Source organism: Apodemus sylvaticus, chromosome 17, assembly GCF_947179515.1.
Source record: "Apodemus sylvaticus chromosome 17, mApoSyl1.1, whole genome shotgun sequence".
In the NCBI taxonomy this organism is placed as follows: domain Eukaryota; kingdom Metazoa; phylum Chordata; class Mammalia; order Rodentia; family Muridae; genus Apodemus; species Apodemus sylvaticus.
Window position 1 is genome coordinate 51,837,226 of NC_067488.1, and position 24,003 is coordinate 51,861,228.

At 50.9% G+C, this 24,003-nt stretch overlaps 1 protein-coding gene across 5 annotated transcripts; it reads right to left on the reverse strand.

Moving 5' to 3' along the window:
* On the reverse strand, positions 1-23,328 carry A4galt (alpha 1,4-galactosyltransferase (P blood group)). Of its 5 annotated transcripts, none has more exons than XM_052160159.1 (3): positions 23,265-23,328; positions 4,097-4,239; positions 1-1,838 (listed from the first exon to the last, which is right to left on the reverse strand). In XM_052160159.1, exons 2-3 carry the CDS (start codon positions 4,111-4,113, stop codon positions 746-748), a joined length of 1,110 nt encoding a protein of 369 aa, XP_052016119.1. In that variant the 5' UTR covers positions 4,114-4,239; positions 23,265-23,328; the 3' UTR covers positions 1-745. The 5 variants fall into 5 exon arrangements, with proteins under 5 accessions (XP_052016119.1, XP_052016122.1, XP_052016123.1 ...); XM_052160162.1 differs by having other exon boundaries at positions 1-1,842; XM_052160163.1 differs by having other exon boundaries at positions 3,678-4,239.
* Between the last annotated feature and the right edge of the window lie 675 nt (positions 23,329-24,003).

The window sequence follows — 24,003 nt, forward strand, 5'->3', positions numbered from 1 at the left end:
TGTTGGTGAGTCACTTTTATTATAGCCCCCAGTGTCTACAACAGGGAGAGGGGTTAAAACCCTTCTTCTGAGCCTAAAGAATTTCCACGTCCCTGAACACTGGAACAGGCTGTGACAGAACTTCAGAGCAGAGTCCCAGGGGAGGAAAGATGGTGTTCCCAGGCAGCTCTGCCCCTCCCCTTGGGCTCATGAGGCTGAGAGCCAGATCCTTTTCCCTTAGCATTTCTTTCTCTTTTTTTTGGATTTTGTTTTCGAGACAGGGTTTCTCTGTGTAGCCCTGGCTGTCCTGGAACTCACTTTGTAGACCAGGCTGGCCTCGAACTCAGAAATCCGCCTGCCTCTGCCTCCCAGAGTGCTGGGATTATAGGCATGCACCACCACTGGCTTTCCCTTAGCATTTCTACCCAGGTTTTTCCAATCTCCACTCCTGATCCCACCTCTAACCAACTGTTTTCCAGCTACCTTAGAACACTCATTAGTGTTCTTGTGATCTAGCCCATTAAGACCCCAGATGCTAGTAATTCTGGAATCACCGGGCAGCCTAGAACACTAGACAAAGGGTATCCAAGATCTCCCTCTGGCCTGGAGGGGCAGGTGTGGAAGTGGCACAGGGTCCCTAGGCCAGCGTGGTCTCCTCTAAAGTCACCAGCAGCATCTCGGAGCCCCCTTTTCCTGTCTGTTCATCTTGCCTCCCTGGAAGGGCAGTGACGATGTCGATACGCTATGACTGCGGCCTGGAGGGCTGTCACAGGTACATCTTCATGGCTCTGTGTGTCGTAGGGCAATAGCGGGCATGGAGCTGGGCCAGCAGAGCCCTGGATGTGGCCTCTAGGTGTGTACCCTGACTTTTCTTGTTCCACACGTGAACAGCATAGGTGGCATTGAGGAGCTGGGTCAGCTCCTCGGGACTGATGTCTTCAAAGTATTTCTTCCAGTTCTGCCAGGGGATGGGGTAGAAGGCCTCGGGGGGCAGGGCAGTGACCCCACGGCAGGCACGGCTCTCTCTCAGGCTGTGGATGGAACACCACTTCTTGAAGACTCGGGTAAGCAATTGGGGGCCCTGGTGGCCCCAAATCCAACCATTGTAGTGGGCCACAAAGTCATGTATACACAGTGCCAAGAACTCATGCTTGCGCTCGAAGGCTAGGAAGGCGCCATTGAGGACGTAGCGGGATTGGACACCCAGCATGTTGGTCAGGTTGCGCAGGTTCTTGAGGACGATGAAGTCTGTGTCTAGGTAGATGCCACCAAACTTCCAGAGGAGCGCGATCCTGGAAGCATCAGACAGTACTGGCAACAGGTAGGGCTCCCACCTGTGCTGTGCCTCCAAGTACCAGGCTGCCAGTGGTGTGCCCTCAAACAGTTCTTGCAGGTCCAGAGGTCGTATCCAGACGTTGGGAAAGCAGCTCAGAAGAGAGATGCCAAGGTTCCGGGGTCGGGCTGTCGTGTCTCTAGGCAGCCCTTTCATGAGCACCACCACCTGGGACTCAGGGTGTGCCCTGGCCGCCGATTCCACAGAACACATGAACAGAAAGCTGGGACTGGTTCTGTCTGATGTCTCTAGGAAGAAGATGTTACCTGGGGCAGAGACTCTAGGAAAGGCCAGCTGGGGGCAGGGGAAGTCCACCGGCAGGCTATACTGTTGTTTTTGGTCCTTGGGTGCTCCCACAGTGTGCCAGTAGATCAAGATGGAGACCAAGAACGTGAACTTGAAGCTGATAACGAAGAGGGTGAAGATGCGATGTCTGGGGGTGGCCTTGAGCATCCAAGAAAGGCAGTCGGGGGGCTTGGACATGGTCTCCTTCACATCGGAACGGGAGACGCCCATAAGGATTGACCTGTCTGTAAAACATGAGCATCAGCAGGTAGGCCAGATGTAGGCATCTGTGACCCTCAAAAAACATGTTTCCTGGGGCTGGAGAGATGGCTCAGCGGTTAAGAGCACTGATTGCTCTTCCGGAGGTCCTGAGTTCAAATCCCAGCAACCCCATCTTGGCTCACAACCATCCGTAATGAGATCTGGCGCCCTCTTCTGGTGTGTCTGAAGACGGCTAGAGTGTACTTACATATGATAAATAAATAAATCTTAAAAAAAAATGTTTCTTGCCGATGTCAGGGAAAGATAATATCCCAAAGCCTAGGGTCTCTGGGACCCAGGAGGCATGAGTTGCACCCTGGTAGGCTGGCTGCTCCTCTGTGAAATGGGAGCTATAGGCGGGGTCTGGGCAAGGTCCTTTTCACTCCTTGTGTAATAAGCCTGTGAATGCCTAGGGACCAGAAGCAATGTGTCTCACAGTGTATAGCCGGAGTCTATCACGTGCAAGGATGGTCAAAAGCAACAACTTTGCCACAGAACACCCTCTGTCTGACTGAGTTTGCCTCTTCTGGATATTGGGGTGGCAGCTTGTCCTTTGACCCTTCTGCTCCATGAACAATAGGCTTTGGCTTCCTCAAAGACAACACATTTGGCATGAAGACCTGGGCTTAAGATTGCAGAGATGCGGGCTGGAGAGATGGCTCCATGGTTAAGAGCATTGTCTGCTCTTTCAGAGGCCCTGAGTTCAAATCCCAGCAACCACATGGCAGCTCACAACTATCTGTAATGAGATCTGATGCCCTCTTCTGGTGTGTCTGAAGACAGTCACAGTGTACTTATATATAATAAATAAATAAATCTTCAAAATAAAAAAGGACTGCAGAGATGTCTCAGTGTGTAAAATGGCCAAGTATGAGTACCTGGAATTTGGGTACAGGTACCCCACGGAGAAGACAGAAACAGCAGTGCAAGCCTTGAACCCCACCCCCGGGGAGACAGACGAAAGGACACTTGGGTCATGTGCTTTTCCCCTAAGGATGATTTATTTATTATATACTATTTATGTGATGGGTGTGGATATCTGTGTACCACATGCACGAAGTGCCCTTGAAGACCAGAGGAGGGCGCTGGATCCCCTGGGACTGGAAACAGGAGGTTGTGAGTGGCGTCATGTGGGTTGTGGAAGTCAAACCTGGGTCTTCTGGAAGAGAGCCAGTGCTCGTAACCACTGGACCAGCTCTCTAGACTCAAATGATTTCATTTTTAATTATTGTGTGTGGGGGCATTCACGTAGATGCCTGCAGAGACCAAAGGTGACTGTTGGATCACCTGGAGCACTTGTTATGAGTGGATGTGAGTCGCCCAACATGGGTCTTGGGGACCAACTCAGGTCTTCTATAGGATTAGCAGCATGTGCTACTACACCTAGTAGACTTTCTAAGTTTGTGAGGAGAGCCTTGAGTTCACTATGTAGACCAGGCTGGGTTTTCACTCATGCTCCTCCTGCCCCAGCGTCCCAAGTGGAGCTATGTCCCACCATGTACTGTTTCACACATTTGCTCTTTCAGTAAATACTGACCATCTAACCAACACAGCACTTCACACATGCAAATGTGTTAAACCCTTACAGGCAACCTGACACACATCGGGTTAACCTTTGCCTCTCCTCGCCACTGTTTTAAGAATGAGGAAATAGATCATCTATATTCCTCATGCTGTCCCCAGGCAGAAAGGGACAGGATGTGCACGGGAGGAGTGGGCAGAGTGGGCTCTCTCTGGGGAGATGGCTGGCCCTGGAAGACTGTAGCTAAAGGCATGACTGGATGAACTCTACCCTATAACCAGAACATTAACACCATACCTGCTGCATGTTCTGGGCTGCAGTCACATCTCTCAGGCCTTTGGCCACTCCAGAGGATAGTTGCATCTGTTTTGTGGGCTTGTTTATTCTTTGGTTTTGTTTTGTTTTTGGAGACAGGATTTCTCTGTGTAGCCTTGGATGTGATGTTCTGGGACTCACTCTGTAGACCAGAGATCAGCCTGGCCTTGAACTCACAGAAATCCACCTGCTTCTGCTTCCTGGTGCTGAGATTAAAAGCAAGCACCACTACCACCCAGGCAATTGTGCATTATTTTGACATTAGAAACCAGAAATTTTGAGTGGAAAGAGGTCACTATTGGGAGCTGAGAACTGAGTCCTTCCCAGGACTCTCGGAATCATCATCCCACAGGAATGGGGTTTGGGCCACCTAGCTCTTTCCAGGTTAAAGAGCTACTGACCAGTCTGGGAAGTCCATGACAAGGAGGCTGGGGTCCTAGCAGCCTGCAGACATCCTGGGCATGTGCACTGGGTTAGGAGATGATCGTCTGTGCCAACAGGAATCTATGGCCTGGCCTTTCATACTCAGGTCTGCCAAGACCACCTGCAAAAGATGGAAGGCAAAAAAGTCTGAGACAGCTGTCAGTAAACTACACCCTCCCCACCCCAGAAGGGCAAGGCACTCAGCTTTGGCTTTCAGAGTCTGGCCCTGTTGCCAAACTGAGCACATTTGCCTATGCTCAGCCCTGTGGGAGCACTGTCTGGACACAGAGGGACAGTCCAACTGACTAGAACTCCCTGGTGAAGTGGCACTTGGGCTGGGTCCCGGTGAGAGAAAGAAGAGTAGTCTAATGGAGGAGGCGCCTGCACCTTTGTTGGTCCCCAGGCTGGAAGGGACTGGGGGAGGCACCTAGGAAGGCGGCTCACACTCAACAAATGAGTCAAAGGCTGAATCTCAGCCCTGGAGAGGCAGAGGCAGGAGGATCGCTATAAGCTCCAGGCCATGCTGGGCAGTGGTGGTGTATACCTTTAATCCCAGCACTTGGGAGGCAGAGGCAGGCGGATTTCTGAGTTCGAGGCCAGCCTGGTCTACAGAGTGAGTTCCAGGACAGCCAGGGCTACACAAAGAAACCCTGTCTCAAAAAAAAAAAAAAAAAAAAAAAAAAAAAAAAGTTTTAATGGTGGCTCACAGTCATCTGTAATGGGATTCTTCTGATGTGCCTGAAGATAGCCATAGTATCCTCAAGAAAAATAAACGCATTTTTTTTTTGGAGGGGGGGATGTTTCGAGACAGGGTTTCTCTTGGGCTTTTCCTTTGTAAGAGTTACCATGGTTGGCTAAGCCTGCTACTCTTCCAAAAGTCCAGAGTTCAATTCCCAGCAACCACATGGTGGCTCACAACCACTGATAATAATAATAATAATAATAATAATAATAATAATAGCATCTGATGCCTTCTTCAGGCTTGCAGGTGTATGTGCAGATAGAGCACTACTACATAAAAAAAAAAAAAATTGCCAGCCAGGCGGTGGTGGCGCACGCCTGTAGTCCCAGCACTCTGGGAGGCAGAGGCAGGCGGATTTCTGAGTTCGAGGCCAGCCTGGTCTACAGAGTGAGTTCCAGGACAGCCAGGAGTACACAGAGAAACCCTGTCTCAACAAAACAAAACAAAACAAAACAAAAAAAATCGTCATGGTCACCATAAAACCCTAAGATGCCCCATAAGGGTAGATATGTTGTTTTATTGAGCAACTTGTATGGAACAGACTAGTTTCCTCATTTTTTACTACATAGCCCAAAGATGACCCTGAACTTCTGACCCCACTTCCACACTGCTTCACGTGAGCAAGGCGAGCACACTCCCAACTCAGCTATATCTCACTCGGCCTTGTGGTTTTTGTTATCTCTGAGCCAGCTACTCAGGCTAGCCTCGAACTCACGCTCCCGCTCCCAACCTCCCTTCCTGCCGTGCGGAGAAGCTCATGGAGGAAAAGCATATTTGGTGTTTGTGTTCGTTCTGGAACCCTGTCCAGCTCCATAGATGTTGTCAACAAATGGGCAGGCAGGAGAGTCAGTGACTGAACCAAGGCGCGAGGACGCCTGGGAGGCCGGCAGATCAGTGGCTGAGAAGAGCGAGGCCTCGAGATGACCCAGGGTACCAGGGAGCGAGCAAAGTTGGAGCCAAGGTCAGCTAGCTGCTTGGGAGCCCAGCCGGAATCAAACACATGTCAGAACTGAAGACCCGAGCCCTGTCCTCCTACTTTGGGGAATGAGGCTATTTTGGTCATAAGCATTTTGATATTTTTTGAGAAAGACGGGGTTTCTCTGTGTAGCCCTGACTGTCCCAAAACTTACTCTGTAGACCAGGCTGCCCTGGAACTCGGAGATCCACCTGCTCTGCTCCCCACCCCCAACCCAGTAAGCTGGAAACCCAGTAAGCCTACAAGTGGCTGTATGAACAGCCCTCAGCAGAATGTACCACTGAGTACTTGAGACCACGCTGTAGGGAGGAGGCCAGGCCTGAGGTGGGGTAAGGTGTGCCTGTCCACAACTGGAGGTGCTAGACTCAGGCCATATTTGGTATCAAAGATGGAGCTGAAGATCCAGGAATAGAAGTCATGTACCCAGCCAAGTTGGCCACAGCTCAATACCCAAGTGACTTTAGACTCAAAGCATGGTCCCATCCCCCACTGGATGGGCCTTGCAGCTGCACCCCAAGTCCTAGCCCTTGTCAGAAGAGCCTGGTGTGTCCCTGTTACCTGCCCACCAACCCCCAGGCTTCCTTTCCTAGGACAGGAAGCTATTTTCAGGTAGTGTGTTAACTGGTCATGCTGCTGCTCTAAGCTCTACCCCGGCTCCCTGTTATCAGGACTCTCCGTGATTCACTGCAGGCAGTGAGACTGGGCAGAAATACGGGCTGGCAGAGACAGAGCTTGGCACCGGGTCCAGCACTGCTTTCCAACTCGAGTGCAACACTCTTAATGGATGTACCTCCGCCTGTTTCCCTGGCTGACCGTGAGCCAAGATGGTGCCACGGGAATGGTCAGATGCAGCCCACACTGGACCCCGTAGGTTCTGTCTCTGGGCTGAGTGCCAACAGAGTGAGCCAGTGGAGACGCAGGCGTTCTGATGGGGATGCAGGCACAAGAAGAGAGATGGTCACTCAGGCAAGGTCCCCACCCAGGCTTCCTGTGTGTGGTACCCACCAGTTCCCTCCCCAGGCCTCTGCAAACAGGATTTGTAGCCCTATCCAGGGGCAGAAGACTCTATTCAATAACCCAGCAGGGTCTCGTGGGGACACACCTAGGAGGACCAGGGACATGGAGCCGGAGGAGCTGAGCAGGGGCGGAACAGTGGGAGTCCCAGGAGGCCCTTGCCAAGAGGGCTTGGTAGTGGTGGTCCCATTAGCGAGCACGGGCACGTCTGCTGGGGTTCTCAGGCCACCAGAGAAGCTCGAGCTTAGATGGAGTGGGTCCTGCTGGCCTATGACATGTGACCCTGGGCAGGGCAAGACAAAGCCCCAGGTGTGGGGAGGCTCCGGCTTGGGGAACATGCTGTGTCTAGGGCCCTGCCTGAAAGACAGGTCTCCACAGACCACAGTGACAGGTGTGTTTTTGTCAGGCATCTGTGACAGGGAGGAGGAGGGCTGGGAAAGGAGAGCTACTGAGGCAGCCTCTAAGGTTAGGGCTTTCCAAGTTCAGCAGTGTGCCTTTGACCTGGACTAGCCATCTTTTTAAATACTATCGTCCCAGCTCTCAAGAGTGAACAGTCAGAACACAATTCCAACTCTATGGTTTCACTTGCTTCCAGTGGAGTCAAGTCAGGACCTTTCCCATTGCCTTCTCCCCTGCTTAGACAAAGGATAAGGTACCCCGGAGTCCCCCAGTCCACTTCAGAACCCCTTCCCAGGAGGGCTGTGTACAGGACATACGGCACAGGACAAATCACCTCCCTGAGCCCCGGGTCCCCTGCCTGTGCATTAGGGTCTGTCTCATCGGCCCTCAGGCTTCAGGGGATTGTAAGGCCCAGGGCAGGGGCTCACCCAGGGCAAAGGAAAGAGGGTTCCCATTCCACTTTGCTTCCTGGGGGAGCAGGGATGCGACATGCCTGAAGAAAGGATAGAAGCCCCTCACAGGGGCTGGGCTGTAAAAGCAGTTCAGTTGGTAGCATGCATACAATTCAGGACTCCATCCATCCCCCGCACCACACAAGACAGGCATGGTGGCACATGCCTAAAATATCAAAGCCCAGGCCGGCCACTGAACTCCTCCCATCCCTATTTGTAGGTACTGGTTAAACAGCTCAAAGCTAGCACCCTGGCCCTTCTAACATTGTTCCTGTAAGATGCTAGGTTCCTGGGCACCTTCCCAGGCACCCCTTCACCTGTATAATGGCAGGGTTTCCTCCACCCCTGCTCTCCTTTCCTCAATATTCTTGCTATCATCCGCTATCCAGACTTTTTCTCCCAGACAGCCCCGCCCATGTCCGGTCTGCTTTTCTCTCTCTCTCTCTCTCTCTCTCTCTCTCTCTCTGCTCTGGACTGTGCCAGAGGCCTCTGGATGTCCTCTCGCTTTTATCCACAATGAAAGCCTTCCTCTAGGGGCTGGAGAGATGGCTCAGTGGTTAATTAAGAGCACTGACTGCTCTTCTGAGGGTCCTGAGTTCAGATCCCAGCACCCACATGGTGGCTCACAACCATCTGTAATGAGATCTGATGCCCTCTTCTGGTGTGTCTGAGGACGGCTACAGTGTACTCACATATAATAATAAATAGATCTTAAAAAAAAAAGCCTTCCCCCTAATCACGGAAGGTCTGTCTCAGCGGTCTCACAGGAAGGCAGTGGAGAGGAGGAGAGGGGGCTCCGTCCCAATGGGAATGAAAGAGTGCTTAGCTGTGACTCCTCTCCTATGAAATCAAACACTGCACAGAAAAATAAACAACTTATTTAGAGAATTGAGGGTACAGAGAAAACCCAAACTTCTCACCCACATGTAAGCACAGCCCAAAGCACTTGTGATCGGTGTCCAAGGCACTGAAGCGGGAAAGGCGGTGGATGCACAGGGACCCAGGAGCAAGGGTCTCAGAAAACCAGTGACAGTCAGTCTCCCAAGCCTCACTTCTAGAGGGAGATGGGAGGAGGCAGGAGGTGTGGCCTAAGTAGACTGGACAGGCTAAGGACAGAATGGCCTCAAGGTATGGTTAAGGCCTAGTCCTGCTAATTAAAGTCAAAATCTACCATTGTTTGGATAGCCTTCTGAGGTCAGTGCAAAAAGGCAGGCTCCCTTACCAACAGGACTTCTCCTTCTTTGACCTTGTTTGGGGAGCTCAAAACCCTGACACACCTCTATCTGCAAACTCTCCCACAGCCTTGGTTAGATTATAAATTCAATCCCTTCTCCCATTAAGAAGGCATTCAGCAGACTGACTGCTCTTCTGAAGGTCATGAGTTCAAATTCCAGCAACCACATGGTGGCTCACAACCATCCATAACGAGATCTGACATCCTCTTCTGGTGTCTGAAGACAGCTACAGTGTACTTACATATACTACTAATAATAAATCTTCTTTTAAAAAAACAAACGCATTCAGCAAGCACCTGAGATTGCTGGATCTCTTCACGCTAATCTAATGAGGCACCTCAGTAGCTTAGCCTTCAGCCAGTGATCTTTGCCTACCCTGCATAGTCCTACTGGCTTCCCCAAAACTATATAAAACCCTGATTCACCCAGAGTAAAGTTGATCTGTCTCCCCAAAGCTGCTCCTAGAGACAAATCTGTTAATTCCTTTGTCTTTCAAATCTGCTCCCTTCAGCCTTGTGGGCTGGTGGTCTGCGACCCCAGGGAGAAGGGACCCACATTAAGGGGAAAGTTTTTATTGTAGTTACCAGGGAGAGAACAGCTAGAGGCATCTGTAAGCATCCGGAGCAAAGAGAGAAAGAAGTAGACTGAATATGGATCTGGTCATGGGAAAGCAGGAAGCAGAGCAGAGAGAGGGGGTGGGGGTGTGCAAAGGAGAGCGGGTGAGGCAGAAAGGGCAAAGGAGAGAGCATGGCTGAAATAGCAGGGCTATAAGGAGAAGGGGTAGCAGTGGAGGGAGGAGACCAGGAGCTGGCAAAGCTTAGGGTGGGGGAGGGGAGGGGAGAGGGGAGGGGAGAGGAGAGGAGAGGAGAGGGGAGGGAAGGGGAGGGAAGGGGCGGAGAGGGGAGGGGAGGGAAGGGGAGGGAAGGGGAGAGGGGAGGGAAGGGGAGCGGGGAGGGAAGGGGGGAGGGAAGGGAAGGGGAGGGAAGGGGAAGGGAGGGGAGAGGGGAGGGGAGAGGAGAGGGGAGAGGAGGGGAGAGGGGAGGGAAGGGGGAAAGGGGAGGGGAGGGGAGAGGGGAGGGAAAGGGAGGGGAGAGGAGAAGGAAGGGAGAGGAAGGGAAGAGAAGGGAAGGGAGAGGAGGGAAGGGGAGGGAGGCCAGGATGTCTGCAGGGACACACCCTTGTGACACTCGGGAGTCTGGAGGCCAGCAAGTCCTTAGGTTTGCTGGTAGGCACCACGGACAGCCATTTGTCCTTCTGCCAGTGAGGGCAGTGGCTCTCTTTCCTGGAGGGAACTGCCTCACAATTTCCTGAGGAATGATAGCTTTTGTTTAACTGTCAGAATTTGGGGGAGTGGAGTTTCCTGTGAACTTGCCAAAGTGGTGGAGACACCAGACTTCCCAAACCCAGATAGCTCCAGAGAGAAACCATCAAACTTGGGTAACCACAAGAATGGAGTGTGGGGAGGAAGGAGGAAGAGGAGGAGGAGGCGGCGGTGGCAGTGGCAGCCTTTAACAGACTTAGAGCTAAACCGTCTCTCTCAAGATCAGGCCCCCTGTGATGGTACACACCTTTAATTCTGAGGCAGAGACAAGTAGATCCTTGGTGAGTTCAAAGTTAGCCTTGTCTACACAGAGATTCAGTCTAGCCAAGGCAGGACCCTTTCTCAACAACAAACAAACAAACAAACAAAAAACTACCACCACCAAAACCCCAAACTAAACCTGTTCATTGATGGCCCAGAAAAATACTACTATTTGAATATGGGGGAAATTAGGGAATTAAAAGTTAAGGGGAGGGGGCTGGAGAGATGGCTCAGTGGTTAAGACTGCTCTTCTGAAGGTCCTGAGTTCAATTCCCAGTAACCACGTGGTGGCTCACAACCATCCATAATGAGATCTGACGCCCTCTTCTGGTGTGTCTGAAGTCAGCTACAGTGTACTTACCTATAATAAATACATCTTTAAAAAAAAAAAAATTAAGGGGAAACACCTCTGCTTTGGTGGCGATGAAGAACATTCCGGTCAGCCCTATTAGCCACATGGTCAGTGATTTGATTGGTTCTTCTGCTTCTCTGTGTCCCAACTCAGAATGACAGAACTATTTCTTTTTCTGCTCTGTCTGTCTCTGTCTATCTGTCTCTCTCTTAACCTCAGATCCTGGCCAGAACTTATGTTCTTTCTGGTACTCTGGACAGCTACTAAGATTTACACCTTGTCTGTCCTGGGGTGTTTTTCTTTTTCTTTTTTTCTTTTCTTTTTTTTTTTTTTTTTTTTTTTTTGGTTTTTTGGAGACAGGGTTTCTCTGTGTAGCCCTGGCTGTCCTGGAATTCACTCTGTAGACCAGGCTGACCTCGAACTCAGAAATCCGCCTGCCTCTGCATCCCAAGTGCTGGGATTACAGGCATGCGCCACCATCGCCCAGCATCGTTTTTCTTTTAAACTCTCCGGAGGCAGGTGGTTACATAATAAGACCCCAGCTCAAACAACAATGACATCAGCAGGGTATGGGGGCGGAGTGGGGTAGGGGCTTTCAGGGGAGACGTGGCTTTGTTGACTAGAGCACTTGCCTAGCATGCAGGAAGCCCAAGATTCAAACCTCAGCAAAGCTGAAAACCAAACCAAATCAACCAACCAACCAACCAACCAACCAACCAACCAAAGAAACCACGCCCTCAACCCCCCCCCCCGCACCCCACCATCTGGTCAGAGAGCCAGAAAGGGGGAAATGGACCCCTTATATTGGCTGTACCATAGCCCCTGCAAGGGTAAAGCTAAGAACCAAATCTTGAGGGTTCAGTGTGTTTATAAAGTGCAAAGATAAGCCGGGTGGTGGTGGCGCGCGCCTGTAATCCCAGCACTCTGGGAAGCAGAGGCAGGCGGATTTCTGAGTTCGAGGCCAGCCTGGTCTACAGAGTGAGTTCCAGGACAGCCAAGGCAATGCAGAGAAACCCTGTCTTGAAAAACAAAAACAAAAACAAACAAACAAAAAAAGTGCAAAGATAATCGAGATGAAGGGTAACCGGGCTCCATTTTTATTGACACTTATCTAGTAAGCCTTGTTCAAAAAGTGTACCCTTATTATCTTGTGCTACCAAGAAATAAAATGGTTCCAATTACACAGGCTGCTCTCTTTTATCATCGAGAGTGCTTATTCTGAAGAACTATCCCTCCCTCCCTCCTTCTCCAGTACTGGAGCCTTGCTCACACTAAGCACGGGTATACCAATCAGGCATAGCTGTAAGGCCTGACTTCCCTGTGGTCTGGCCCAGAGCCACTGCAGGAGGACATGACCTCCCTAAGGCCTCTAGAATTCTTCAAGCTGCTGAAACCACTCTTAGTCTGTCTTTGAAATGGGAATAAATACTCAGTAGCTTTGGGTAGGTCTTTGATAGAAGTCCCTCAAGGAAAGCTAGTCCGTTAGGGAAAGCTACTTCTCTGGCCTGGAGGTAAGCATTCCAAGCTACCCAAAGCGTAAGAGTTAGTCTGTTTGGGCAGGTCAGTCACGTGGCTAAAGGATCACTTCTCAGGAAGGCAGGACCATTCCAACCAAAGTAGTTCATCCACCCAAAACCTCACTAAAGAGATGGAAGAATATTACTCCTTTGTTGAGATAGTGTACGTCTCCTTCCCAGAATTCCTGGTCCTAAGCGTACTCCTCCCACTCACCATGAAGTTCTGTTGAGTCCTTTCCCAGTGCAAGTCAGAGCTTAAGTAAGCTTCTCATGCACTCTGGCCCTCCTCTCTCTCCCGAAAGCCTCACTCCCTGACCTTTTTGCCACGTGGCTGCTTAGATGTCGCAAGCTGAGCTCCATTCCTAACTCAAAGGGAGTGGCTCCCTCCACCCTTCCCTCTTAAAACTCACCCTCTGTGGTCCTTCAATCTTAGTTTTCAAATTCCCAAGACAAGAACCCAAGAGCGTCTGGCAGTCATAAAGTGTCTGGAACCCTAGCTCCCCAGAATGCACCCATGGTTCTCAGCGATGCTCCAATCTTACCGTAAGGCTAGGGAGCTTCTTCTGCCAAAGCAGAGGCTTCTTCTTGCTTGGAATTATTTGGCTACAATTCCTTTTTTTTTTTTTTTAAGACAGGGTTTCTCTGTGTCCTGGAACTCACTCTGTAGACCAGGCTGACCTCGAACTCAGAAATCCGCCTGCCTCTGCCTCCCAAGTGCTAGGATTAAAGGCGTGCGCCACCACTGCCTGGCTTGGCTACAATTCCAAAGTCTGGCATTTCTGCTTCATTTTTTTTTTCTCTAGTTGAAGGCCCAAAGGCAGAAGTCATTTTTTAACGTTTCCCAGAATCAACTTGGAATAAAACCAGGCAGAACAAAACGGCCCCCACCCCCATTCTAAGATCAGAACCGAGCACCATGCAGGAGCCAGACTGGACGCCCTCCAGCAACCAGCAACAAGGGAGATAGGAGCTTTTATTCCATCATCTTACAGAACCAGGATTGCAACACCAGCCAGGCCTCATCTCCACTCTCCTCCATTTCAAGCTAAAGCACGTGTCCTCAGAGATGGACTTGATGGTGTCTGTCCCTGGATCCCTTGTCTTGTTCTTTCCCAAGAACAGAAGAGAAGTCTCACTTCTGTCATTCTGTCATTTGCCACTACTGAAACTTTGAGCATGGTCCTCAAAGCCGCTGGGGGGTCTCCATTGCAGAATTCTCTTCCTATCGCTCTCAGCATGGCCATAGCAGCAGAAATGAGTGTTTCGATTCCATGGGTCCTGAACTGAGCAATCTCTGTGTATGGAGTGCACAGCAGGCCTTGGTGTGTGTGTGTGTGTGTGTGTGTGTGTGTGTGAGCTCCCTCACCACCCCCGCATCTCCCCCTTTCCTTGTCAGCTTGAAGGCTCTTTTGCAAGCCTGGAGTTCTACTGGTCTTTCTGCCATCGCCTTTGGGTTCCTTTCAAGCAGATATGGGCTCTGTTGAAGTATCTTGGCATTTGCTTGTGTAACAGGGGGGCCTGAATTCTGTAATTTCGTTATGTAAGCCACACCGAAAGAAGAGTGGTGGGCATGGACATTTCTACGGTAACGTATGGAACTATGGGAAATAAATGGTAAGTCTGAGAGATCTTGATGGCCTGGGCAGAATTCTGGAAAACTAGGCTTTTATGAGTTTATGATTTATCTAGGAGTATCTTTTGTTTTAACCATGTACAGGCATGTGCGCATGTCACAAATATCAGCAAGTCACAGTGTATATGTGTGTGTGTGGAGGGGAGGGGACACCATGAGGGTTTTGTCATTATTTTCAACGGGGTCTCTTTGGTCCTTGAGTTCTATGTATCTGAGGATGACTTTGAACCTGTGATCCTTCAGCACTTAACACCACGGATTACAGTCACGGATCATCATGCCTGGCTCATTCAGCACTACGGATGGATCTGGGCTTCTTGCATTTGAGACAAGCAATGAACTGAGCCGCAGGCCCCACCCATGGCTATCACCCTTAGGCAAAGCAAAGCAGAGCCCAGCACACACTGTCCACTCTAAGCTATACCTCTCTATAATAATTTAAAAAAGACATTAGTCACTGTATTAGTTATTTTTTTAAAAAAGTCACTGTCGGGCTGGAGAGATGATGGCTCAGCAGGTAAGAGCACCCACTGCTCTTCCGAAGGTCCAGAGTTCAAATCCCAGCAACCACATGGTGGCTCCCAACCATCCATAAAGAGATCTGACGCCCTCTTCTGGTGTGTCTGAAGACAGCTACAGTGTACTTAGATACAATAATAAATAAATCTTTAAAAAAAAAAAAGTCACTGTCCCCAAAACCTCATAAATAAATAAAAAGCAGCTTATGGGCTTATTTGGTGCCCACCACGGCAGGGAAGCCATGCAGACCTGAGTTGGCATTCTTGACGGCTCTAGTTGTTGGCACTCAGTGAAATCAGGAAGCAGCAGCCCGCTCACATCTGGCTCTCTCCTTCTTCCCTTTTTACTTCTGCTGCTCGGAGGCTCTCCCCTCCCCCAGGCTGGGATAATACAGCCCATGTCAGACTGAGTCCTTGTTCCTCTGGGTTGGTCTATGGAAATGCCTGAATCTATGTGGAAGGAGCAAAGCCGCCCTGATCTTCACACATGCTGTGGGCCTCGATGGCACTGAAGGATCCCAGAACCCTTAGAAGTCTTGCTAGAACTGCTCATGGTTTCAGAGCTTCCAGGAAGGAGACAAAAAGCATCTCTTTTTGTTCATAGAAGAGAAATGATGCTACTCAGAGGGAACTAGGGCTTTTGTCATAGCCACACATGAGCCAGCCAGGGTTGGCTCTGACCACCTATGATCCCAGGACTTTGGAGATGGAGACTTGGATATCTTGAGTTCAAGGTCAGCCTAGGCTACAGAGCAAGACCTATACAAAAAAAAACAAACCCAAGAGATAGGCGGAGAGGTGACTTAGTTTGGTTAAGTCCACTTGTTCTTGCAGACAAGCCAGGCTCAACTCCCAGCACCAACATGGTGGCTCACAGCCATTTGTAACTCCAGTTACAAATGTCCTCTTCTGACCTCCTCAGGAACAGGCATGCACATAGTGTGCACATATACGTCAGGTAAGACACTCATGTGTGGTGGTCAAAGGACAACTTTAATGGGCTGAGGCCTTAAAACTCAGGCTATCAATGAGGCTTATGCCAGATACTTCCATCCACTAGCATCTTCTTGGCTCCAGTTTTTATTTTATTTGAATTAATTAATTAATAATTTTGAGTTAGGGTCTCACTATTCTGGCGGATGAGAACTTCACAGAGAGCTGGCTGCTCCATCTTCACTAGTGTGTGCCACCAGGCTCAGCAAGACCACCGTTCTGATATGTTCTTTAGGCTTATTTTTAGTTTATGTGTCTGAGGGGTTTGCCTGCATGTATGTCCTTGTACTATGTGCGTGCCTTTTGCCTGAAGAGGGCATCAGATTCCCTGGAATTGTGGGTTTGGATGTTTGAGAGGCATGTTGCTGGCTAGGAACTGAACCCAGGCCTTCTGCAAGAACAGGTAATGCTTTTAAACACTTGAGCCTTCTCTCCAGCCTCTAGTTATTAAGAAGCCAAGTCCCTTTAGGATGGTTAAAGAATTTTCCTCACTGCATCACATGACGGAGAAGATGGGAGACATCTGTCTTACAAGTAAACAGGAAGAACTTTCTCAGCTTGTTCCCTCTCTGAAACAGCCTGCGGGCCCCAATTTTATATCTGAACTCACATATCTTTTTTTTTTTTTTTTTTTTGGTTTTTTGGTTTTTGTTTTTTTCGAGATAGGATTTCTCTGTATAGCCCTGGCTGTCCTGGAACTCACTCTGTAGACCAGGCTGGCCTCGAACTCAGAAATCCGCCTGCCTGTGCCTCCCAGAGTGCTGGGATTTCAGGTGTGCGCCACCATGGCCCGGCTACATATCTTTACGAAGAAAATAATTTAAAAGTCACCTCCTTCATTTACTTGTTGTATTTTGTGTATGGGCGTGGTGGGGTACACGTGCCGTGATACACTCCTGTGGGTCAAAGGACAACCAACTGACTGGGAGTCAGTTCTGTCTGCCATGTGGGTCCTGGGGATCGACTTCAGATCGTCAGGCTCAGGGCAAGCACTTTTACCCACTGAGCCATCTGACTGACCCTGTCTTGTAGCCAAGAGACAAGCTGGGCGTGGTGGGCACGCCAGTCAACCCCAGCACTTGGGAGGCAGAGGCAGGTGGATTTCTGAGTTCGAGGCCAGCCTGGTCTACAGAGTGAGTTCCAGGACAGCCAGGGCTACACAGAGAAACCCTGTCTGAACAAACAAACAAAAACCAAACAAACAAACAAAACCCAGCATTGGGGAGGTGGAAGCAGGAAAAAAAAATCATGAATTCAAGGCCCGGCTGGGCTGCCACAAAAGACGGGATGGGTTGTGGGGAGGGGGATGGACAGCTTAACACTTTAGAGGAAAGGCCAGCAAGTGGTGGGCATGCCCTTTATTCCAGCACTTAGGAGAGGGGGGGGAAGGCGGGGGGGGGGGGGCGCTCTGAGTTCCAGGCTAGCCTGATCTACAGAGAATTCCAGGATAGCCAGGGCTAAGCAGAGAAAACCCGTCTTGAACAAAACAAAACAAAGAAAGAGCGAGCAAGTGCTCTTCGCTTCTGTTCCCTCTCCAGGCCACACCCCCAATCTTTAGGAAGTTTCAGAGCAGAGCTGAACAGAATAAAGGGAACACATGTTAACTTGAACATGCCCATGCCTTTTCTCGCACACACACACACACACACACTCTTGAACATGCCTTTTCGCGCACACACACATACACACATACACACACTTGAACATGCCCATGCCTTCTCGCACGCGCGCGCGCGCACACACACACACACACACTCTTGAACATGCCCATTCCTTTTCGCACACACACACACACACACACACACACACACATTTGCACACATGCAACAGTAATTTTTAAAACATAAGTACATGGAAGGGTGTGTTACCTCAATGGCATAGTAAATTTGTAGCATGCATGAATACGAACAAGGTCATCATAGTGTCTAGATATGGATGAGTACCATATCTTTTTAGTGTAGATATGAGAATACAGTTAGAGGCATAGAGTCCAGACTGAACAGGGGTCCTGAGATGAGGGAGAGGGAAAGGGAGAGGGAGGAGGGGGGGAGATGGAGAGGAGGGGAAGGGGAAAGGAGAGGAGGGGGAGGGGGAAGGATGAGGAGGAAGAGAACCAGTGGACCAAGTGAGAAGCTGCGGATGGAGAGAGGTGCAGAACCAAGAGAATTCATGACTGAAATGTCAGGTTTATGTAGGAATGAGAAGCTGGCCCCTGGGTTGCAGAGGTTTAAGGTAGGGGGCCGGCCTAGAGGTGTGGGAGGAGTCACAGGTATGGAGAGAGCCTTGCCTTGGGTTTCTTTGGACCTGATAATGCACAAGGCCTTGGGTCAAGTCAGCATCAAAGAAATATTTAATTATTTAACACATCATACGAGAGATGTGTGCAGGCTACATGCAAACACTGCTATCGCATAAAAGCTACTTTAGTGTTCTGGGATTCTAGAGCAATGCCTCATGGGTAGCTAAGGATGAGTCTGTGAAGTGAAGCCCCTGTCTCCAGAGCATCACTGCTTCCTGCTGGTGAAGGTTGGGTTACTGCCTGCCTTACTCCTAGTTCCCACTTTGAGGCCCAGAAGTGGTTTCCACCTTCGGACTTCCAGAAAAAAAAAACGCCACAGCAAATGGATCCCACTTAGATCCCCATACTTAACATCTTTTAGAAAATCTGTAATTACTCCCATATGGCTAGCTCCAGGAAAGGAGAGTTCTGGGCCCAAGGCAGGTAAACTACGCTTTACAGACCCAGCGACGGATAGCTGCTTCTCCCACCAACCTGCCCACACCCTCACTGGGGCCCTCACTGCACGGGCTGTGCTGAGCACTGCTATCTCTTTACTTTGTGCTCTTCAGCCTGTGAGGGATTTTCTCAGGTGAGAGGTCATTTTATTCCCTGGAGGGCAAATCTCAGAAGTGGGTAGAGGAGTGGGCTGGCGAAGTTAGGGAGGGCGTGAGGGGAGGAGCCTCGGATGGCTTCAGACACCAGACTCAGTTAGCTAGGACTTTGCTGTGATGTCCACATTAGGTAGCCTGACAATACACATTTCAAAGTAACCAGGGGTCAGGTGTAGAGAGTATTTGATGAATTTCAAATGCTAACTGTTCTGCCAGCTTGAATTCAGGTAGCAAACTGCCCTCTGAAGGTAACCTACAGATACTGCTCCTCAATCCAAGGGTTTTTTGGGGGGGGGGGGCAGGGTCTGTCTGCATAGCCCTGTCTGTTCTAGAACTAGCTCTGCAGACCACGCTAGCCTCAAACTCAACGACCCACTTGCCTCTGCCTCCCAAGTGCTGGCATTAAAGGTGCGAGCCACTACACTCAGTTCCATTTGTAATCTTTTTATATAAGTTTTTTATTATTATTATTTATGTGAGTACACTGTCACTGTCTTCAGACACACCAAAAGAAGACGTCATCCCATTACAGATGGTTGTGAGCCACCACGAGGTTGCTGGGAACCAAACTCAGGACTTCTAGGAAGAATAGTTAGTGCTCTTAACCTTGGAGCCATCTCTCCAGAACCCTCAGTTTCAAAGAGTTGAAACCAAGGCACAGCTGGGAAATGGAAGTGCGGGTGGGGTTAAACATCATTTCCCAGTTGAAAGGGGTCAATCTTTGGGGACTGCCCTGGAGTAGGCATTCAGTGTCACTGTGAGGAAGAAAGGCTGGATCCTGAGTTTTGTCTCAAAAGGTCAGATGAGAGTAAGAGTCTGGCCCCTCGCGGGGGCTGCCACCAGGGACCTTCCGGAAGGAGCAATGGAACGCTACTAACATCCTGGTATGTATTCCTGAGCACCCTCATCTCCCGCCCTCTCTCCCCTCCCACTCTCCTCCCCAGTCCCTCATGTCCCACCCCGAGCCCCACTATCCAAGCTGGCTTTAAACTCCTCTTACTCCTTGCCTGTAGGTGGGAGCCACCACACCTACTTTGGAACAATGTCTTCGGCCCTTTTATCATCTTCCCATCTCCAACTTCCTTAGCGCGCTCTCGGTTCCTAAGACAGTTTACACCGGGAGGTGTGGCCTCAGAGGCTGCGTTGTTAGAAGGAGCGAGCTTGGGAGAGCGGGGCCCAGGGGAGAGCTACAGGTTCGAGGGTGGCCAGACAGACCCAGGAATAGAAGGAAAGACTGGTCTTCCAGCTCTGCGGATACGGCTCCACCCAGATGGAAATAAAGGTCCCCTGGGAAAGAGAAAGGGGCGAACCGCTAGACTCCGCTTCTTGAGATTTACCAGACAAAAAGCTCGGAAGGGAAACAACCACCTGCGAGTATTTCTGCATCTCTAGTGTGTTAGTGAGAGTGTGTGGCGGGGGTGGGGAGGGGTGTTAACACCTGGTACCTCACATGGGCGAGGACTCCAGAGAAGACTCACACAGCCAGTTCAACCTTAGCAGAAGGCACTAAAAAAAGCTCCCAAGATCCTTCTCTGGGTGCAGAAGCCTTGCCCTCCCCTGAGGCGTCCCATCCCCAAAGGCGCTCACAGCCAGTTCAAAGAGTGTTCCCTAAAGCCCTTTCTCCCAGTTCCTGCCCATACCTCCTCCTCCCTCCCTCCCTCCCTCCCTCCCTCCTTCCCTCCCTCCCTCCCTCCCTCCCTCCGGAGTAGGTCCTTTCTTCCCAGCTCTCGGGTTCCCTGAGGCCCCAGTCTACTGAGCAGCCCCCTTTCTACCCCCGGGCCTCCTGCAGAGCCCTTTCTAGCTGTTCCCAATCAGCTTCTAATGCAGCCAAGTCTCTCCCTGCTCACACATTGGAGATAAAGCAAAATTAAAATTAAAAACTTGTTCCTTGGGGCTGGGGGAGGGGGTGTGGAACCCAGTTTCTAAACTGCTAAAATGAAGGAAGCCCTGGGACCGATCCCCTGCACCCTATAAAACGGCCATGATGGTCTGTGTAGTCCCAGCATTCTGAAGGCGGGAGAATTGCAAGTTTAAGCTGGCAGTTTAAGGCTAGCCTTAAAGCTATATGGCATGTTAGAAACCAGTTTGTGGGGGCTGGAGAGATGGCTCAGTGGTTAAGGGCACTGACTGCTCTTCCAAAGGTCCTGAGTTCAAATCCCAGCAAACCACATGGTGGCTCACAACCATCCATAATAAGATCTGACGCCCTCTTCTGGTGTGTCTGAAGATAGCTACAGTGTACTTATATATAATAATAAATAAATGTTTAATAAAAAAAGAAACCAGTTTGTGCTACATGAGACCCTCCTAAAACCAACCAACCAAACAAAAAACAAACACACAAACAGAAACAAACAACTTAAACTAATAAAAACTCAGCTCCAGGGACTGGCTCAGCAGTTAAAAACACCTGGAAGATCCAGGTTCGATTCTCAGCAACCACACAGTGACTCACTCTCAACCCCGGTTGCACATCAGACCCCCTTTTGGACCTCCAAGGACACCAGGCTTGGGTGGGGTGTACATACCAACTGGCAAAATACTCACTCATAGTAAAATAAATTCAAGACCAAACCAAACAACAAAACTAAAAAAACACCCCAGTTCCTCAAACATGGACGTGTAAACTACAATAAAGGAGACACACTTTGCCCAAGAGCAGTCAAGGGGCAAACCACTCACAGAAGAGCTCACACACCTGACAAGCACCTCCCCACCCCCCAACCCCCACAGCGCTTAGCTTAGTTTGACTCAGTGGTTTCGATTCTAGGGAAAACAGAGATATGTACCCATAGTCTGAGGAAATGTGCCCAGGCCAGGGGCTTCAAGCAGAGCCAGCTGGTGAATGGTCTCACACACTGAACAGCTAATTCTTTTTTTTTTTTTTTTTTTTTTTTTTTTTTTTTTTTTTTTTGGTTTTTTGAGACAGGGCTTCTCTGTGTAGTCCTGGCTGTCCTGGAACTCACTCTGTAGACCAGGCTGGCCTCGAACTCAGAAATCCGCCTGCCTCTGCCTCCCAAGTGCTGGGATTACAGGGGGTGCGCCACCACGCCCAGCTGAACAGCTAATTCTTTTTCCGGAAAATCTAACCTTTCACAAACTGTATGCATTTATAATGATGTAACAGTATCTAGGTGGGCATGGTGACTCGGGCCTTTTAATTCCAGCACTCTGGAGGCAGAGGCAGGCAGATCTCTGAGTTGGAGACCAGCCTGGTCTATACAGTATTCCAGGGCAGCCAGAGCTACATAGTGAGACCCTGTCTTAAAACAGAGGGTAACAGTATCTAAAAGAACCAAATTATACAACAAAAACCAGGACAGTTGAAGCGGCTCAGTAAGTAAAGCTGTTACCTGGGGTCATTGAAGGTCCGGACTGGGGTCCCCCTCTCCAACCTCCACCCCTAAGACCAGGCTGTCTTGGGGTGATATGGTATAGGTCACAGTGGCCTCTAGAGATCCAATCAACCCTGCCCACACCCTGGGACATTCATCACTCCTCCCACGAGTGAACAACCTTTCTCTGGGACTAATCCTTGTCAACCTAGACAGCTGCAGAGCCATAATTGGTTCAAAGAAACAAAGCAAACTCTACAGAATTTTTAAATAGGGACCCCCCCCTCCAACCCAGCGCGTGCTCTTACTGAGCTGTCCAGACAGGGATCAGCCCTTGAAGCATTAAAGAAGCGTTTTCAAAACAAAACAAACAAATAAATAAACCCGGAAGGCCGGGGTTCTCTCTCTGCCTCCCAGCTTTTGGTCTTTGGTTGGAGGGCTTTCCTTTATGGGATTTCTGCTGGCTGCGGAGGATCAGGGCTGGGGGTGTGCGGGTGCAGTTGGTGGTGGGCAGCTCTGCTATATTGGAGTCCCCATTCTTTGAGAGGAGAGAACAGAAGGGTCGGGGGGGGGGCAGAGGGGGCGGAGGGTGTCACTTCAGAACCGGGTGGGGTTGCAGCTGCTGGATTGCTGTGGACGTTAGAGATGGAAAGGAGACTTTTAATCTCCAGCGGGCGAGAGGCTCGGTGGACTCTGCCAAGGAGATGAGAAGAACTTCTAGCCCCAGATGACATGCGAAGACACTAAGGCAAGGGGGCTCGCCCTAACAGTGAAGAGGAGTGAATAGGATAAATCTCCCAGGCGCAGCCTCTTCCAACCCCATCCGGCTTCCAATCCCACCTCAATTGTTCTCATCTGAAGAAGGGGAGAAGCGGGACGTGCTGATCCGGGACCCAGCGCTGGGTCCGGCGGCTCCATGCTGGCTTTCCTTGCCTCCCGCTGTTCCCAGGCTACCCTCTCCACCTGAAGACCCTTCCCCGTGCGGGTCCGAAGGCAGATCATCCGGAAAGCCCAGCGCTGACTCCCAGCCCGAAGCCCTCCCTGCAGCGCGTGGCATTCCAAATTCCTCTCCCTGACGCGCCCGCTCCCCGGCGCGACCTCCCAGGTCTCCTGCACGCCTAACATCGCCAAGCAGCACTTTGGGATCTGGACTTCGGATCCCCCAGTCTCCTCCCCCCCTCCCCGTAAACCTCGCCCTCCGAGGGCCGCCGGGGCTGCGGTAGGGAATTGCGGGATGCTCGCCGGCCCCAGACTAGCTCGCGCCCCACTGCGCCGCGCTCAACTTCGGGGCGCAGCTCGAGTGCGGATGGTGGCTGGGGGACCACGGCGCGGAACTGGTGCCCGCCCAATTGTCGCCTGTAGAACAGGTGGCCAGGCGGGGACCCGGGTCCCTGGTGTTTTGCAGCTCACCTCCCTTTCCAACCTGGAACAGGGGCACCCGGATCCCAACGAGATCCCCCCCCCCCCCCGCCCCTGCCCGCTGCCCTGTCCCTGAGACCCAGGTACCTCCAGCTCCCGCGGCGGAGGGCGACTACTGCGGCCCTGGAGGGCGGAGGCTTGAGCCCAGCGGACAGCGCCGCCCCTCCCACCCTGGGCGGGGTCTGCCCGTTCTGCCCCGCGGGTCCCTCTCCGCCCGCAGCTAGTTCTGTCTAGGGGGGGCGCGACTTGAGTCATCAATAGCCAGTGGCCAACAGGTGTGAGCAGCCTTCCGGCTACCCACGCCCCGCGGGTCACAATCCGGTTCTCTCTCCAGCCCATTCTGTCCCAGAACTCCTAGCAATCCTCCTGCCTCAGCCTCCCAAGTCACTCCTCCAAGACAGGGATGAATCTCCTACCCTTGTCACCATCTTCTCCTTTTAACAGATGAAAAAAAAAAAAAAAGCGGTTTGGTTAATTACATGAATGTTCTGCAGTTGAGAAGTGGCGACATCCGAGACTTGAGTCAGCCTGACGCCACTGCCCGGAGTCTATTCCAAGTACTCCTCACTCCCTGCTCTGGCCTGCTGTGACCCAAGGAAGGGCCGGGCATGGTGTTCCTTAGTGGCGGTTTCTCCGACCAGCTCTCCTCTCGGGCAGGATGCCAACGCGCCCTCGCTGCCCGCCCCCCTTCATCTCTCTCACCATACAAACCCGTGTCCAGGACGCTGAGAAAATGGAAACAGCCTATCCCAACCCTGAGAACAGCCTGGATAAACAGGCTTTGAATAAGCGAATCTGTGGAAAATTCTCACCCCTCTATCCCCAC